Source organism: Notothenia rossii (assembly GCF_949606895.1).
Source record: "Notothenia rossii genome assembly, chromosome: 2".
In the NCBI taxonomy this organism is placed as follows: Eukaryota; Metazoa; Chordata; class Actinopteri; order Perciformes; family Nototheniidae; genus Notothenia; species Notothenia rossii.
Genome location: NC_136904.1, coordinates 91,190,981 through 91,208,947, shown reverse-complemented (window position 1 = coordinate 91,208,947; position 17,967 = coordinate 91,190,981). Strand labels below are relative to the sequence as shown.

The following is a 17,967-nucleotide window of genomic DNA, read 5'->3' as shown; positions in this document are numbered from 1 at the left end:
GCCTGTGCTTATATAACTAGGGTTACAATACGTAACCCCAAGTTATATCTCACACAGGCTCCGCCCTCCGCGGAGCCCCAATGTATAAACGCCCTGTCGTCCAACAACATCGACCCACCACACCGTCCCTGACCGGCTTTTGGCTAACATCCACTGCATCCCCACTTCCTCCCATCCGGTTGTAACCGTGGAGAAGTTGGGGCCGCAGCTTGGTTAAGGCACACTCACACACGCTTACCTCGTGTAGAGTTTGCATGGATCCCTCCCTGGATTTGTATAATTATTTATGTAAATATTGAATTTTTTTATGTATTGATTTTTGTATTGTATATCTGTTATTTTACGGTGTTGCACTTTGTAGACGTCCCAGCTCACTCAGCTGCAGATAGAAGTTGTCTAGCTCGTAGGATGGCGCCCTGTAGCTTTTTTAAAATGTATTTTCTGGCTTGTTGTCCACCTTACAATGGTGGTTGAGGGATGGGTTTTGTGTTTTGAGAACGTTTTGTGTTTGAGTTATTGATGTGGAAAGATAAAATCTGTCAACATCTTTGTAATGAACTTTACCGAACTAGGAGAGCTCTCATCCCGCCCTATATAATGCTCTGAGAGGGCATTGAAGCCTGTCTCTACGGTGTCTCTATTGTTATTCCAACAATATTGGAAAGCCTTTATCTATCCTCAAGTGTTATTTGTAATGTATACTGTATATTAGCCAGTTTCTATATATTTCTGTTGCTTGTCTATTTTCTGTCTTTGTATGAAAATACACGATAGAGTAATGCAGATTATTAGCTTTGAGCGTCCAAGCCAATTCCCCTTTTAGCCCTAACCCTTACTCTAATCTACGTATAAACCCAACTGGTCAAATGTTAAGGAAATATGTACTGGTGGCTTTGGTTCAAGGGGTAAATGGATGTCTTATGAGTAAGTTGTTCAATCCACAGGATGACAATGTATACTTTGTCAAGAAGCAAGATGGCGAGATAATTCATTTAAATATTTTATTTGGTTAAAGACATTGTGACAATCTCTTAAACTTGTGTTAACCACAGCTCTTGTTTCTAACCAAATCCCATTGACAAAAACCCATTGAGTGAACTACAAATGCAAAAATCCTGACCACTTTCTGGGTTTTAGGACTCATTCCTGGAGCACTATATCCTCACCAGTCATACAAAGAGCTTTCCCCTGTTTGCTGGAAAGGGAAACAGGAAATGTTTACAGTGAATATTAAAGCTAGGACGGTGTCATGGCTCTGCGACTTCCTGTGTGCCGCTCCAGTAACAGCTCAGTGACACGGGTGATGATATCAGGATGCAGCAGGCAGTCTAACAGGTCGTTAGTGCTTATTGTTGAGTGCATAGGCTCCTCACAATCCTCTACAGAGATTTTTGAGGTCAAAACTGCACCGTCACGCGCTGTACATTGATCGCTAAATTCATATTTGTCCTGCTGCAATCTGACAGCGGATGTCCTCTGTGCTGCATCTGAGCTGACGGTACAGGCCTCCTGAGATTTGACATCACAGTTTGTGGAAGGTTTGACCTCCAAATCTTTCTTGGTTTCTTGCTGACAGCACACAGGGATGAGATGTGGTCCGAAGGGAATACTGAAAGGTGCAGAATCTGTGAACAAATTTTTCCTGACTTGTCCTGTGGAGTCCCTCTTTAATGTGCGGCTGTCTCCTGGGTCCCGGGTCAGGTTTCTGTGGCAGGAGCCTCTTTGTCTTTGAGCACAAGCTCTCACTGCCAGGTTCACACACTGCATGTTCTCATCATGAGACGCTACGCCTTCCTGCAGAGACAAGACACAAACAAGCGGTCGCAGAGAGATCCCAAAAACTGGCAGCCAGCCACTTCAAAAAGGCCTCCTCTGTGTATACTGAGGAAGCCTTATTATATACTTAGTTTCCACCATAATTTGCAAATAAATTCTGGATTTTTTTTCTCATTCTGTCTCTCATAGTGGAGGTATACCTAGGATGAAAATGACAGGCCTCTCTCATCTTTTTAAGATGGAGAACTTGCACAATTGGTGGCTGATTAAATACTTTTCCCCCCCACTGTATATAGATAGATGGATAGATGGAAGATAGAACTGAAAGAAGCTGCTGACTCAAACTATGATTAAATCGATGTTTACTGTGCACGGCTTTGTTGATTTTTAGAATCAGAATCAAGTTTATTGCCAGCTTCGTTTACACAAACAAGACTTTGCTTTGTGTATGGAGGTGCAAACATTAACAACATAAGGATATAAGATGTAAGAGAAGGTCAAAGATATAACGATTAAAAAAAAACATTTAACATAAAAAAAATAAAGACAAGAATTTACACCAAATATAAATATACAATAGTAAATAGACGTAGTACAATCAATATATGACAAACTGCAGTATATTACATTTTAAAGTTGAGTTGTTTACATGATGTGCATTAACCTGTTAAGCCCCGAGCCTGTTTTTCAGGTTTCAGCCTCGAAAATGACATTCCCAGAACAAATGACCATATCTTCACTTCTAAAAGGGTTAAATTAATAATCTTTTTTCTCAAAGTAATGATAAACCTGTGAGTTGGATGTAGAAAAGTCAGAATCAATATAGATGTTTTTTATTTTAAAGATTGAACATGGTAAAAAACTGTAAATTATAGTGTCCGTCCAAAAGATATTTTGTACTTATAGTGAAAACTAACCTTGGATGATGGGTTAGTAGACTAAAAGCTTTAGGAATCCAAAGTACAACATATATTAAGTACCCTGTATCAAGATTGATGCAAAACAAGTGATATTTGACCTTTTTAGACAGATTTAGCAAAAATAACCTCTTCTGGGGCCATTTGGGTGGATTTTTCATATCTCTGGCTCCCCCTGCTGGATTTTGACATGTGACATCTCTTTCTAACCTTCAGAGCCAATGGAATCGAGGGGAACTCCCACATAGTCCTTATTTGGTCATGTGTCTGTGTTAGACTGCCGCATAGCCAACACCGGAAGCTGCGAGAACTCTGGTGGCTACCATTAGCAGCTAACTTTTGCTCTGCAATTTTTACATAAAAATGGAATTATGGATTACAAATGAAAATAATTATGACACAGACACATTATCAACCTATGGATTAACCGTTTCAGCCGCGTTTTTTCTTGTTTTAATGCCATTGAACACGTCTTTTGATCAGATTAACAGCTAGGGTGAGACGATCTCCCTAGAAGCCACTTAAAGGTACGTGTTGTGATGTCTGTCTTTGCTTCCCCTGTCGCAAGTTCGGATCACTCAGTGATGATACTATATACCTAAATAATCTGTGAAACCTCAGCTTTAATCGGATATCTTGTATGTGCAGCTACGATAAGTAATAAGGGTACTTTTATCTTGAATTCTGTGCCAATGTCCGTTAGCATTTTTCGCTAAGGGGTCATTTAGATGCTTCTTATGAGACTTGTGTTTTGTTTTGGTAAGAATGGTTTGTATCGTCAGTTATCTGAGATTATTTCCGTTAATCTGGTATAACACATTAATAAGTTCTTAAATATTAAGAAGCCCTGAGACACAGTGTCGTGAAAAAAAAAGTAAAGTACCCGCCGGTGGGGACCTTGGGGCTTAACAGGTTAATGACATGCATAAGGTTTGTGGGTTAGTGTCAGTGAGGGTCGACTTTTCCATGAGGCCGGTAGTGGTGTATCTGGACTGTTATGTTATGATGATTTTTTCTCTTATCTATCCCCGTATACAAATTATAAAAAGACATGGTAAGTTTTAAAATAACACAAAAACTGCCAATACATCCCCCTTCCGCCCCAAGAAATCCAACCCTGGATAAAAGGGGAACATATCGTTGCTACCTCGGTGGGATTGAGCCAGTCCTCAGGGTTTTCATCACGTTTGAAAGCACAGACGACAGCCTTGGTCACAGCTTCACCAACTCTCGCCACGTCGTCCTCCTCCTGACGGGACCAGAAGCAAAGTGAGAATGAGCTCAGAGCATCGCGGGAATTACACTGAATGATAGAGACAGTCTGCAGAGTGTTTGTCTTTGACCTTGCAGAGAAGAACCTGATCTTTAGATAAACATTTTTCTGGTGCTGGGGAGCTTTTTTAATGCAGCACACACTCATCATAATGACAGGGAATCTTTTACTGTCGGGCCGGTTCATTATTCAAAGTGAACGGGGCCTACATTTAAATGTTGAACGCTGTTAGGATCGGGAGGTTTTCAGGGCGAGGGAAAACAAAGATGATGATTCTTTTTTTATTATTTCAGGGTGGTTGAATAGTTCAGAATTGGGTTCCTTACCATCTCGATCCAGGAGTTGACGCTGACAGTGATGGGATCCAAAGACTCCACGTAGTGCCACCAGTGTCGGGGGACATAAAGCACCTGAGCAGAGCAGATTAACATGTCAGCAGAAGCTTCAATTGATCACACACACTCCTTTTCTTTTTGTCCTGTGATGCATGTCGAGGGAATACATGGAGGTCCTGATCCTCCACTAGATGGCAGCATACACCTTCCCCCCCCAGTACAGTGTCCTACCAGAGGTGGGAAGTAGTGGAGTACAAATACTTCGTTACTGTACTAAATGTTTCTGGTATCAGTACTTTACTCCACTACTTTTTTTTCTGAGGACTTTGACTTCTTACATTTTGAACCCAAATACCTGTACTTTCTACTTCTTACATGTTGAACACAAATACCTGTACTTTCTACTTCTCACATGTTGAACTCAAATACCTGTACTTTCTACTTCTTACATGTTGAACACAAATACCTGTACTTTCTACTTCTTACATGTTGAACTCAAATACCTGTACTTTCTACTTCTTACATGTTGAACTCAAATACCTGTACTTCTTACATTTTGAACACAAATACCTGTACTTTCTACTTCTTACATTTTGAACACAAATACCTGTACTTTCTACTTCTTACATTTTGAACACAAATACCTGTACTTTCTACTTCTTACATGTTGAACTCAAATACCTGTACTTTCTACTTCTTACATGTTGAACCCAAATACCTGTACTTTCTACTTCTTACATGTTTAATACAAATACCTGTACTTTCTATTTCTTACATGTTGAACCCAAATACCTGTACTTTCTACTTCTTACATGTTTAATACAAATACCTGTACTTTCTATTTCTTACATGTTGAACCCAAATACCTGTACTTTCTACTTCTTACATGTTGAACACAAATACCTGTACTTTCTACTTCTTACATGTTGAACACAAATACCTGTACTTTCTACTTCTTACATGTTGAACTCAAATACCTGTACTTTCTACTTCTTACATGTTTAATACAAATACCTGTACTTTCTACTTCTTACATGTTGAACACAAATACCTGTACTTTCTACTTCTTACATGTTGAACTCAAATACCTGTACTTTCTACTTCTTACATGTTGAACCCAAATACCTGTACTTTCTACTTCTTACATTTTGAACACAAATACCTGTACTTTCTACTTCTTACATGTTGAACTCAAATACCTGTACTTTCTACTTCTTACATGTTGAACACAAATACCTGTACTTTCTACTTCTTACATGTTTAATACAAATACCTGTACTTTCTATTTCTTACATGTTGAACCCAAATACCTGTACTTTCTACTTCTTACATGTTTAATACAAATACCTGTACTTTCTATTTCTTACATGTTGAACCCAAATACCTGTACTTTCTACTTCTTACATGTTTAATACAAATACCTGTACTTTCTACTTCTTACATGTTGAACCCAAATACCTGTACTTTCTACTTCTTACATGTTGAACACAAATACCTGTACTTTCTACTTCTTACATGTTGAACACAAATACCTGTACTTTCTACTTCTTACATGTTGAACTCAAATACCTGTACTTTCTACTTCTTACATGTTTAATACAAATACCTGTACTTTCTACTTCTTACATGTTGAACACAAATACCTGTACTTTCTACTTCTTACATGTTGAACTCAAATACCTGTACTTTCTACTTCTTACATGTTGAACCCAAATACCTGTACTTTCTACTTCTTACATGTTGAACACAAATACCTGTACTTTCTACTTCTCACATGTTGAACACAAATACCTGTACTTTCTACTTCTTACATGTTGAACACAAATACCTGTACTTTCTACTTCTTACATGTTGAACCCAAATACCTGTACTTTCTACTTCTCTCATTTTCCAAACAGGCTGGTTCCTTTAGTCTGAATGTGTGTTTGGTGGCGTGATCATTATTATTTAGAGTCATTGCGTGCCTATTGATTTGAACACGATCCGTGTATCCATCATTTCCTGGTCTTCTCTAAAGAAGAGGGACCAATGAAAACGTTGTCATGTTGCCGTTGGTCACCATGGAAACATTCATTAGCTAACAATGACATTATTGTTATATTAATATAAAGGGAGGTCAGGTACTCTTTAAAACAGCTGCTAGTTATGGGTACTTTTTACTGAAGTACATTTCAAAGCCTCTTTACTTTGACTTGAGTAAAGAAGTTTAGTCAGTACTTCTACTTTCACCAGAGTATTTTTAAACACGAGTATCTGTACTTCTACTTGAGTAAAGGATGTGGGTACTTTTGCCATCTCTTCTCACAACAGTTGTTCCCAACCTTTTGTGACACACACACACACACACACACACACACACACACACACACACACACACACACACACACACACACACACACACACACACACACACACACACACACACACACACACACACACACACACACACACACACACACACACACACACACACACACACAACTAAGTCTGACATCTTCATTGACATTTTACAATCTTTCAGGGAACATCCTCTAATGAGCTCACTAAACAAATATCAGTTTTTACAAGTGGCATGTTTGTATTGAACAGGTTATTTAACAATGGAATAAAACTATTTTAAACTATTGGAAAGCACGGGAACATGTGTGTGCATTGAGATGAACCATTAAGAAGTCATGAACACTAACCCAGACATTAGTTGTCTAATTGAACCTGAGACACTTGTAGCCTGTCTCTGCTGACGCACAATAAGGGTCAACACAGACTCCTGTCAGCCCCCACTCTGCTGTTCCTCAGCGCTGCTCCCCCTCCCTCCCGCTGAAATTATGAATGAAAAGCGTATAGTAATCATAGATAACACGGCAGGGTCCGTGACAGTTTGTTTTCATTGGATTTCAAATAAATCTAGTTTTGTTTTTATAATATTAAACTTGTTTCGCCAAATTCAGATGATAAATACAACTTTTAAGCTTGTAAGAACGAAATCATGTATTCAGCTCGCGACGTAACTAGGAGTCTAGTGGACGGTATCAGTACTACAACAAAAAAACTAAATACAAATGGTACACTGTAGCTATGTACACATGACAATAAAAGCCTTGAATCCTTGACAGGACACCAGGATTATGAACATTGATTTTAAAATTATGTGTGGAAATACAGTATATAGCAATCCCTAATCTTCCAGTACCCCCTGCAATCCCCTCAAGTACCCCTAGGGGTCCCTGTACCCCCGGTTGGGAACAACTGACTGACAATACTTTATTAAAATGAGGAGCCTCATTATTGATTCCCTGCCTCGTCAGCAGTGCTGATTCATCCGCTGGCTGCGGTCTGACAAGACAAGAGGAATGATCCGTCCTCTGATTTGATTTGCAGAGGTGCAGCGATCTATCAGGAGATTGCTGTAGAAACCAAAACTTTACATTCGGTGTCAACTGCAGAAGTATTTCAAAAGGGCATGGTGGAAATAATCGAAGTCGACTTGTAGGGATTATCCAATTATTCTTCGGGGTAAGACTCAATAAAGGAGAGATCTGAATTTAAGGTGTTTAAAAAATGATTGCCACAATAAATCTAAAGGTGACACAACACAAGATGAAATGGAAAACTATCAGCAAGTGGGATTATATGGAACAAAATGAAATCAATAAAATCAATAATAAAATAAATACATTACAATTACAAGTGTATATATATATAACAAATATATCTAAATAATTACAATAGACTGTGTTAGGGTTAAAAATGGCTCGCTTTCCTTCATCCTGTCTAGAAAATGTGTGCTTTTGGGGGTTGGGGGGGGGGGGGGGGGGGGGTAACGAACAACACTGTAAATGAAAGGCGTGCGCTGGATATATAACAAAGACTGAGTAGAATGAGGCTCAATAAGGTGCCATCCCTCCACGAACTGCATGCCTCCAGGACCCTGAGGCGGGCAGGGAAGGTAGTGGCCGACCCCTCCCACCCTGGACACAAACTGTTGACCCCCCTCCCCTCTGGCAGGAGGCTTCGCTCCATCCGGACCAAAACCTCTCGCCACCTGAACAGTTTCTTCCCCTCCGCTACCGGCCTCTTAAACAAGGCCCGGACCCCCACTGACCCTTTTACCTCAGCCACATCATAGTCGATATGCATTACATTAATGCACACAATGTTCATACTCCTTTCTGCACATATTCTTATTTCACATTTCATATTCTAAAATGCATTCATAGCATTCTATTTCCATGTAAATTACTGCTTTATTTCATTTGTATTGCTATTTAACTGTATTTTATTACGGTGTAAAAGATTTTGGGTTTTATATTAGATTTCTTGTTTTTTATATTCTATGTATCACCATGACATCAAGTCAAATTCCTAGTATGTGTGAACCTACCTGGCAATAAACCTGTTTCTGATTCTGAATAATACTTTTATATTGATTATCTTGTTTTGGCCCTATCAGTGGTGACCTTTAACCTGCAGACCCCCCCCCCCCCCCCCATTCAGAGATATCCTGGATGTGCTGCTGCTGCTGATAGGACCATATTTAAAGCGTCAGGCACCCGCAGATAGTGAAAAGAGACAGGAGGCTAATTGCCTTGTCACCATTTTGACTCTTGGAAAACAAAAACAATGCGGCTGGAATCTGAAAGGAGGCAGAGTGGGACGAAAACATCAAAGAATTCTGCCGTAATTAGGAGTTGAACAACGACTTTAAAAGTAACTGAGGGCTGGAAATCAGGACACCGCACAACACCTCAATCATAAATGTCGCCTCGCTGAACTCACCTGATTTTAAAATAGATAAATTGAGTGTAAACTGACAGCCCTGTCACTTGATCAACTGTCACTTGACCCTTTTACTCTCCTCCTGATGCGTCTGACTTTAACGCAGCTTAACCTTCCACTTCCTGCTATAAAAGAGCTGCGGTCCGTTGAAGGTGATGCAATATAACTGAAGGCCACATCTTAATTGGGACACAAGTCACGACAGCTGCCGTGCTTCACACATTTATGGAGGACATCACGACAAATAAATCTCACTGTTGAGTTTTCTTTCACATGTTCTGTTCTTAAGGACCAATAAAGCAATATTTTACAGTTATTGCCTCGGTGTCACAAGCGGTTTAAAAGGTAACGGAGACACGGCGTTGCATAACATCAGCAGGAGACTTATGGTGGATTTTACAAAGTCTGAAGAATGCAACTGATGATAAAAATGTCTTATTTTAATTGTTATACTACTTAACAATTACATATAATTTCACTGAGAACATGCAATATCTGTAGGAGATTATAATTTGTTATTCTTCTTTCAGATGGGCTTAAGCTGTTTCAAATGTAAATATTTATTTTGTTCTAATAGTCTTCTTATGGTTGCAACATACAATTAACCCTTTAACTGCAATTAGCATTGTATACATATCTAGGTACCACTTTACAATAAGACTACCCTTATAAAGGATTCATAAAGGGTTAATAATTAGGTTGTAAACACTTTATTAATCATTGAGAACCATTTGTAAACCAGTTCTAACATAGTGTTCATACATCAACACAGGCTCACTATTTGGCAAGATGACTAAGCCTTATATTGGCTACTTAGCGAGAATCAACTCAGTGAGCAACAGATACCAAGGATGCTGGCTGATGAAGGAGACGAAGTAAGCTAGGTACCCAATATCAACGCAGTGAACAACAGATACCAAGGACGCTGGCTGATGAAGGAGACGAAGTAAGCTAGGTAGCCAATATCAACGCAGTGAACAACAGATACCAAGGATGCTGGCTGATGAAGGAGACAAAGTAAGCTAGGTACCCAATATCAACGCAGTGAACAACAGATACCAAGGATGCTGGCTGATGAAGGAGACGAAGTAAGCTAGGTAGCCAATATCAACGCAGTGAACAACAGATACCAAGGATGCTGGCTGATGAAGGAGACAAAGTAAGCTAGGTACCCAATATCAACGCAGTGAACAACAGATACCAAGGATGCTGGCTGATGAAGGAGATGAGGTAAGCTAGGTAGTCAATATCAACGCAGTGTACAACAGATACCAAGGATGCTGGCTGATGAAGGAGACGAAGTAAGCTAGGTACCCAATATCAACTCAGTGAGCAACAGATACCAAGGATGCTGGCTGATGAAGGAGACAAAGTAAGCTAGGTACCCAATATCAACGCAGTGAACAACAGATACCAAGGATGCTGGCTGATGAAGGAGACGAAGTAAGCTAGGTAGCCAATATCAACGCAGTGAACAACAGATACCAAGGATGCTGGCTGATGAAGGAGACAAAGTAAGCTAGGTACCCAATATCAACGCAGTGAACAACAGATACCAAGGATGCTGGCTGATGAAGGAGATGAGGTAAGCTAGGTAGTCAATATCAACGCAGTGTACAACAGATACCAAGGATGCTGGCTGATGAAGGAGACGAAGTAAGCTAGGTACCCAATATCAACTCAGTGAGCAACAGATACCAAGGATGCTGGCTGATGAAGGAGACGAAGTAAGCTAGGTACCCAATATCAACACAGTGAACAACAGATACCAAGGATGCTGGCTGATGAAGGACACGAAGTAAGCTAGGTACCCAATATCAACTCAGTGAGCAACAGATACCAAGGATCCTGGTTGATGAAGGAGACGAAGTAAGCTAGGTACCCAATATCAACGCAGTCAACAACAGATACCAAGGATCCTGGTTGATGAAGGAGACGAAGTAAGCTAGGTACCCAATATCAACGCAGTGAACAACAGATACCAAGGATGCTGGCCGATGAAGGAGACGAAGTAAGCTAGGTACCTGATATCAGCGCAGTGAACAACAGATACCAAGGATGCTTGCTGATGAAGGAGATGAAGTAAGCTAGGTACCCAATATCAACGCAGTGAACAACAGATACCAAGGATGCTGGCTGATGAAGGAGACGAAGTAAGCAAGGTACCCGATATCAACGCAGTGAACAACAGATACCAAGGATGCTGGCTGATGAAGGAGATGAAGTAAGCTAGGTAGCCAATATAAGGCTTAGCAGTACAGATAAATATGGGCTCACTATTTGGCAAGCAACCGGTCACAGTCGCCCTGTTTATCTCATGTCTTATAAAAGCTTATTAATGATTTATAAAGTGTTCACAACCTAATTAATAAATGAATTACAAGCTATTCGTAAACTCGTCTTATTGTAAAGTGGTACCAATATTTAGATGAATTTGCTCATTAAATTCTTAATTAATCAATAAATTAGTTTACTTTCAATTGAATAAAAAAACTATGTGCAAATAAGATAGCAATACTTACTTTTAATGAGCAAAAACAACATTTTCTGACCAATGGAAGACAATTCCCGCCTGCATTTAACATCAAATAAACACAACAGTGCACCACAAATCCATTAAAACTCCAACCAGTATCTAAAACTGCATTTAAGGCGACTTTTTAAGGATCTGCAAAACAATATTAATACTGTGTCAAGAGTCCTGACCTGTCCGGGCTGCAGAGTGACGATGTGGGCTCTGGCTCCATGAAACCCTGGGAACCTCCTGAGGTCCGGGTGCAGGACGTCCAGCTGGCTGAAGACGCTGGACTCCTCAAAGGGGATCCTGGTGGGGTAGAGGTGGGGGGTGTCCTCTGGAGGAAAGAGGTGCCAGCGCTTACTGCACACAGGAAGTATTACAAGTTTAGTTTATTTGTTTATAGTGTCGTGGACAGTCCCCTTTAGGCGCTTTCACACCGGAGTACTTTTTCCCGTACTTTTCCTGTTTAGTTCCGATAGTGCCTGAAATTTTGCGTTCACACCAAAAAGAGAACTTTTACGCCCTTTTTAGTGCCTGCTCGAGAGGTGGTACTAGCCTGGGGACAAAAAAGTACTCATTTTTGATTGGCTGGGCGAATTGCAAACCACGCCCCGTAAAACTGAAAAGTTTTGTGAAGCATTGTATTTGCTGGCATTAGCATTATTAGCATTAGCCACAAAATCACAATACATCAACAGCAAGTTCAGACTGTTATGTTTGTTAATCTGCAAAGCCCACTGAGACAAACGTGTTTTGTGATATTAGGCTATCGAAATAAACTATTGATTTGATTTTAAAATAATTTCTGTTAGAAAAATATCACTCGTCACCGGTTTGAGCTTGAATCTCAGGATCCATGTATCTGTGGTCCTCTCCAGAATGGAAGTAGTCATCACATACAAAGCATCAACTAGTTCCTGAACAGTGTCCTTAACATGCTGATATCCAAGAGAGGGAGTTACACAGTCACAGGATGGAGGAATAGAAAGCAGTATTCAATGTTTACTTCAGATTAGCTCCACGTCAGAAATGAGCATGCTTGTCACATGTCTCTCTCCATAGAGGCTGAATCATCATGTTAATCACATAGCTATCATATGCCTCAAACAGTCCTGATGCTCTTCTAGGTAATCACACATCCTGTCATGTTCACAGCTACAGTTGGGATACCTTTGTTATCATGGTACTCTGATACAGGAAGAAGACATTCAGTATTTTCCCAACAATGTCCCTCACAGCTACGATGCCTCTTACCGTCCTTGTACCTGCAGCACCAGGTTACAGCCGTATGAGTCCAGGTGGCACGGCGTGTTGGCCCCCTCTGAGCCGATCCACAATGTGCTCTCCCTCCCATTACGCCCCTCAAAACCAAACTGGGACCACTTTACATCCTGCAACCAGAGATAGCAAAAGTACACTTTACTCAAGTAGAAGTACAGATACTCGTGTTAAAAATACTCTGGTGAAAGTAGAAGTACTGACTAAACTTCTTTACTCAAGTCAAAGTAAAGAGGCTTTGAAATGTACTTCAGTAAAAAGTACCCATAACTAGCAGCTGTTTTAAAGAGTACCTGACCTCCCTTTATATTAATAGAATAATAATGTCATTGTTAGCAAATGAATGTTTCCATGGTGACCAACGGCAACATGACAACGTTTCCATTGGTCCCTCTTCTTTAGAGAAGACCAGGAAATGATGGATACACGGATCGTGTTCAAATCAATAGGCACGCAATGACTCTAAATAATAATGATCACGCCACCAAACACACATTCAGACTAAAGGAACCAGCCTGTTTGGAAAATGAGAGAAGTAGAAAGTACAGGTATTTGGGTTCAACATGTAAGAAGTAGAAAGTACAGGTATTTGAGTTCAAAATGTAAGAAGTAGAAAGTACAGGTATTTGAGTTCAACATGTGAGAAGTAGAAAGTACAGGTATTTGTGTTCAACATGTAAGAAGTAGAAAGTACAGGTATTTGTGTTCAACATGTAAGAAGTAGAAAGTACAGGTATTTGTGTTCAACATGTAAGAAGTAGAAAGTCATCAGAAAAATAAGTAGTGGAGTAAAGTACTGATACCAGAACAATGTACTTAAGTGCAGTAACGAGGTATTTGTACTCCACTACTTCCCACCTCTGGAGGAAACACAAACTCCACATTCAGATGTCCATTATCAATCCGAAATAATGAGAGAAATAATGACTTTTAATGTGTTTTTTGTCCGTGAAGACATGACATTTTCACAACGCGGCTATAAGCTCACCCCCACCTCATCCTCTGCTTTGACAGGGCCTATTACAAGAGACCAACGGAAGTCTCTGTACAGTGTTCGTCATCTTTGAAAGGAAACCGGTCTGTCAATCACTCCTGTCAGCGCACTAAGGTGTAGCATCCTGAATAACGAAGTCATTAGCATACATGCAGGCAGCTTTAAATGACAGACTGGTCAATCTCACTCTTTACTTCCCAGCACCATTTATCCAGTAAAAGCCCCCGCCTGCCTGTCTGTCGTAAAGGCATGAATGTCAGCTGGTTATAATTGCAGGTGGATGCGTAATAGAAATGTACCACAGAGATAAAAAAAGAAATTAATTTGTGGCAGTGGCTTTAGAAAGGATGGCGCTTTGATGTCTTTTACTTTCCAGAGGACGAGAATAGCAGTTCATAAAAAGTCCTGATGAGCAATGGCTTAACATTAAATTGAAAAATGTCAAAATAACGGATCAAATGTGTAAGAATATAAATAAGCATCTTAGAAAAAAAGTAATAAAAGGAAATATATTGGCTCTTTCAAATTAGAACTTTAGTTTGTTGATAACTTGCAATTAGTCTAAAGATGAATAGCACATACAAAATATTTTCTTTAACTTTGTATCATGCTTTAGGTAATGTGTAAATCCAAATCATACAGATTCACTGAATGTGATTGTATATGTAAATTCAGAAAAACATGCTGACACACAACGGCATATTTATATAATGGAAAACACTTTTGAAGGGGTCCTATTATGCTTCTTGGGGGGTTTCCCTTTCTTGAAGTGTGTTGTATAGGTTTTAGTGCATGTAAATGGGCTGCAAAAAGCTCAAATCCAGAAGTTCCTGAAACACCTCGATTAGACTCCTGTGCTTACTTCCGTGCTTCTATTGGCTAGCGCTTCAACAGGACATCTCCAATCAGAGCAGACTGGGCTCTGGTTTCAGACAGAGGGTGAAAAGAGGTGCTGCAGCCCAGACAGTATGAGAAACATAAAGAGCTTTGTGAACATTAAAGCATGCAGACATGTCACATGAGAAGCCCCGGAGATTTCATAACATGCATGAACACGGGAAGCTTGTTACCTCGAACATGGCCGGCTGGTCTTGAAACAATAGGGCGATGTATTTGTAGTCGGCGTAGGCCCAATACTCTGATGTGGGGTATTCACAGAAAGGCCCTACATCGCCCTCCTTCTCGCCCTGTGTCCAGAGGAGGAAGTGCTCCAGTGTTGCCTCCACGTAGGAACACTGGGTTTCAAACAGAGGTGCTATGAGAGCAAGAAAAACAACGAGAGAGAGAGTAATCACTGGGAAATTGTGACAACGTTTCTGTAAAACAATCCCACAGTTCTACGCTTAAAGAATGCCATTTATAAAACCAGTATTATGCATCATCACAGAGGCATGACATTTCATTTCACCCATTTGGACGAGAAGAATAAATCACAGATGTAGCGATTTATTCTTGTGTTTGTTCTCGTAAACAAAGTGTGTCAATGGTTGAGTGATGGCATTTATAATCTCTCGTGAGCAATGCCCTCCTGTCAGCTGTCGGAGCTGAGAAATTATTCCGAAATGTAATTAGCTGGCTTTTATCAGAGGACAGGCTCACTGTTATTTATCACAGGAGGAATCATTACTGCGGCTTTTTCAGAGCCACAAGGATGCCAAAATACACCAGCTGCTCCAGGCTATAACCCTCAGTGTCTACTTATGTGACATTTCATATTACGTCATGCTAACTATAGTCCAATCTGTACATGAGCACATGTCAGAGGACGAGCTACATGCAACTGCAGGTAATTCTAATGAGAGTAGAAACCACATGAGCATCGATGTGATCGGTAATACAAACATTTAAAAGGCAGATCTATTTACCAAACTCAAATTGATAAATGATCAATAACGGAGGAGGTTTTGAACGGGAATGGAAATAGCATTGCTTTTAGGAAAGTGCTTTGGATTAATTCCTTAAGAGGAAAGTTTGCATTAAAGAAACACAGACTACTCAATCATGTTTTATTGAAACAGATGTATCATCAACTGTTTCCAATACTACTGAAGCGTACCTGAAGACAGCAAAGCCCCATGGGTACAAATGTAATATAATAATAATAATAATAATAATAGATTTAATTTGTTAGCGCTTTTACAGGTGCTCAAAGACGCTTTACAGATAATAGTGAAGAAAAAAGAAAAGAGAAGAAAGGAAAAACAAATAAATATATAGTTAAAGTTAAAGTCAAATATAATATGATATAATTGATAAGATATAATAATCAAATATAATTGTTGGTGCTAAGTTACTTTTCTTATATTAACATTGCTATAATATAATAGTGGACTTATTATATTCTGGTGATATACTCTATATCCATCGATTTTCCACACTATTGGTGATTTAAAAAACAATGTGAGCCTACCAGGAGCCTTGGTGGTTGAGCTGAATTTGATCTTTTTGGGGTCGTTTTTGATTCTGCATGTTAAATCCAGATTACCAACAACAACTGGCTTTATTTAGGATCCATCTCACCGTTTGTCTCCTCTTTCCTCCCCAGTCTGAATCGGATGAGTTTGTGGAGGCAGTCAGAAAGCTTCTCTGCAGTCCAGCGGAGAGCCGGCCAGCCGTCGCTCATGTTGGTGAAAACTGCCGGCTGCTGCAGGTGAAAAATAATCTGCTGCGCCTCCTCTGGACTGAAGGATTTAGCCTCAGGGGCCGCCATGGTCTGTAGGTTGAAAACGGTGAGGAAATAGAAGCAGGTTAGCTATCAAACAACTGGTTTAGACGTTATACCTGTGCCTACTAGTTTATACTGGCTTCAGCAGGATACATGGGAATTGTTATGCCTTCTGAATAACTGTGTGTCTGCGCCGGAAGATGTGTAAGCTTTCTGCTGTCCTGATGTCAATGGAGAGCTCATTCCACCATTTTGGAGCCAGGGTAGTAAACCCATGTGTTTTTGCTGATGGGAACTTGGGGACCTCACACACACTGTCAAACATACATATAACAAAAACAATTGATTCCTTTTTTGCCTGATATGTTGGTATTATATAACCTGCAATCTGGAAATCTGAACTTTAGAGACACATATTTGCCTACGTGACAGAATGTGGAACCTAAAGTTAATGGATCCGTTTTTAAAGTGAGACTAAAACCAAAATCATGATCTTAAGACTGAGTCTGAGGAACAATGCATACACCATTGCATTTAACTGAAGATGTACCCATAGATTCTTGATATAAGTTTACCTAGTTCATATATTTGTAAGAATAAAAAAAATTGTCATTACGTTTTACAATGTGTTTGAGTTAAATAAAATCAGATATTCAAATGTGTAATCTGACATCATGTACCTTACTTTTACATTATAGCCTACTTCTGACAGTCAGATCTGATCATTACTCCCCGCCTGATCGCATTCACTGTAAAGCACTTTTATGACAACAATGATCAACTCAATTACTCGCTAGAATTACATGAAATAAAAGTACAAGTTTGTGACGTCAGCAGAACACTCAGACAACATTAAGTCTTAATGTTATCTGAGTAAGACGATATGAACTTCTCAAACTGCCAAACTATCCTCAGCTGTAACATGCTATTATTAGCCGGGGTCTCTGTTAACGAACTGTGAAAAGCTTGGCTCGCTTTTCCAATGAGCTAATATCCTGGGAAAGCTAGCTTCGCAGAAATAGTAGAGACATAACAACTAAAAACGACTCACCTTTCACTACACGTGCAGTGGAGGCTGTGGGCGGAAGTAAACAAAAGTCACATGACAGGTTTCCTCATACGTCACGTAACTGTGAATCTCCTCCATTCCGGCTCTGGCTAGCTTCACTTATTCATGAAAAGAGATGGGCTGACTGACTCCATACATAATTTAAACATTTTAACCAAGAACTAAAGCAATATAGTAGCACTATTAAAAACATTCCGAATAAAAAGGCAATTACATCTAATTGTGTGTTTGACAAATATTTAAAATGAAATATCAAACTGTATATTTTCCTTTATTTTTTAATGTAATTTTCGCTACCCCTGATTTTTTTTAATGCAAAATATATGATTTCCATATATTCTTGAATAAAACAAATAAGAAGAAAAG

The 17,967-nt window shown here is 39.6% G+C and overlaps 1 protein-coding gene across 2 annotated transcripts; it reads right to left on the bottom strand.

Annotated features, from left to right (window-relative positions):
• Positions 1–987: 987 nt before the first annotated feature.
• hspbap1 (hspb associated protein 1) lies at positions 988–17,701 on the bottom strand. Of its 2 annotated transcripts, none has more exons than XM_079666516.1 (8): positions 17,584–17,701; positions 16,388–16,580; positions 14,938–15,122; positions 12,850–12,986; positions 11,784–11,955; positions 4,293–4,376; positions 3,841–3,942; positions 988–1,794 (listed from the first exon to the last, which is right to left on the bottom strand). In XM_079666516.1, exons 2-8 carry the CDS (start codon positions 16,575–16,577, stop codon positions 1,237–1,239), a joined length of 1,428 nt encoding a protein of 475 aa, XP_079522642.1. In that variant the 5' UTR covers positions 16,578–16,580; positions 17,584–17,701; the 3' UTR covers positions 988–1,236. The 2 variants fall into 2 exon arrangements, with proteins under 2 accessions (XP_079522642.1, XP_079522643.1); XM_079666517.1 differs by lacking the exon at positions 17,584–17,701 and adding an exon at positions 17,213–17,555.
• Positions 17,702–17,967: the final 266 nt, after the last annotated feature.

Coding starts and splice junctions, on each gene's coding strand:
- hspbap1 (XM_079666516.1), bottom strand. CDS start 16,577: ATGGCGGCCCCTGAGGCTAAATCCTTCAGTCCAGAGGAGGCGCAGCAG. Junction 3,943..4,292: donor TCAACTCCTGGATCGAGATG/GTAAGGAACCCA, acceptor TGGTCCCGTCAG/GAGGAGGACGACGTGGCGAG. Junction 1,795..3,840: donor ACTGGCTCAATCCCACCGAG/GTAGCAACGATA, acceptor TTGTCTCTGCAG/GAAGGCGTAGCGTCTCATGA.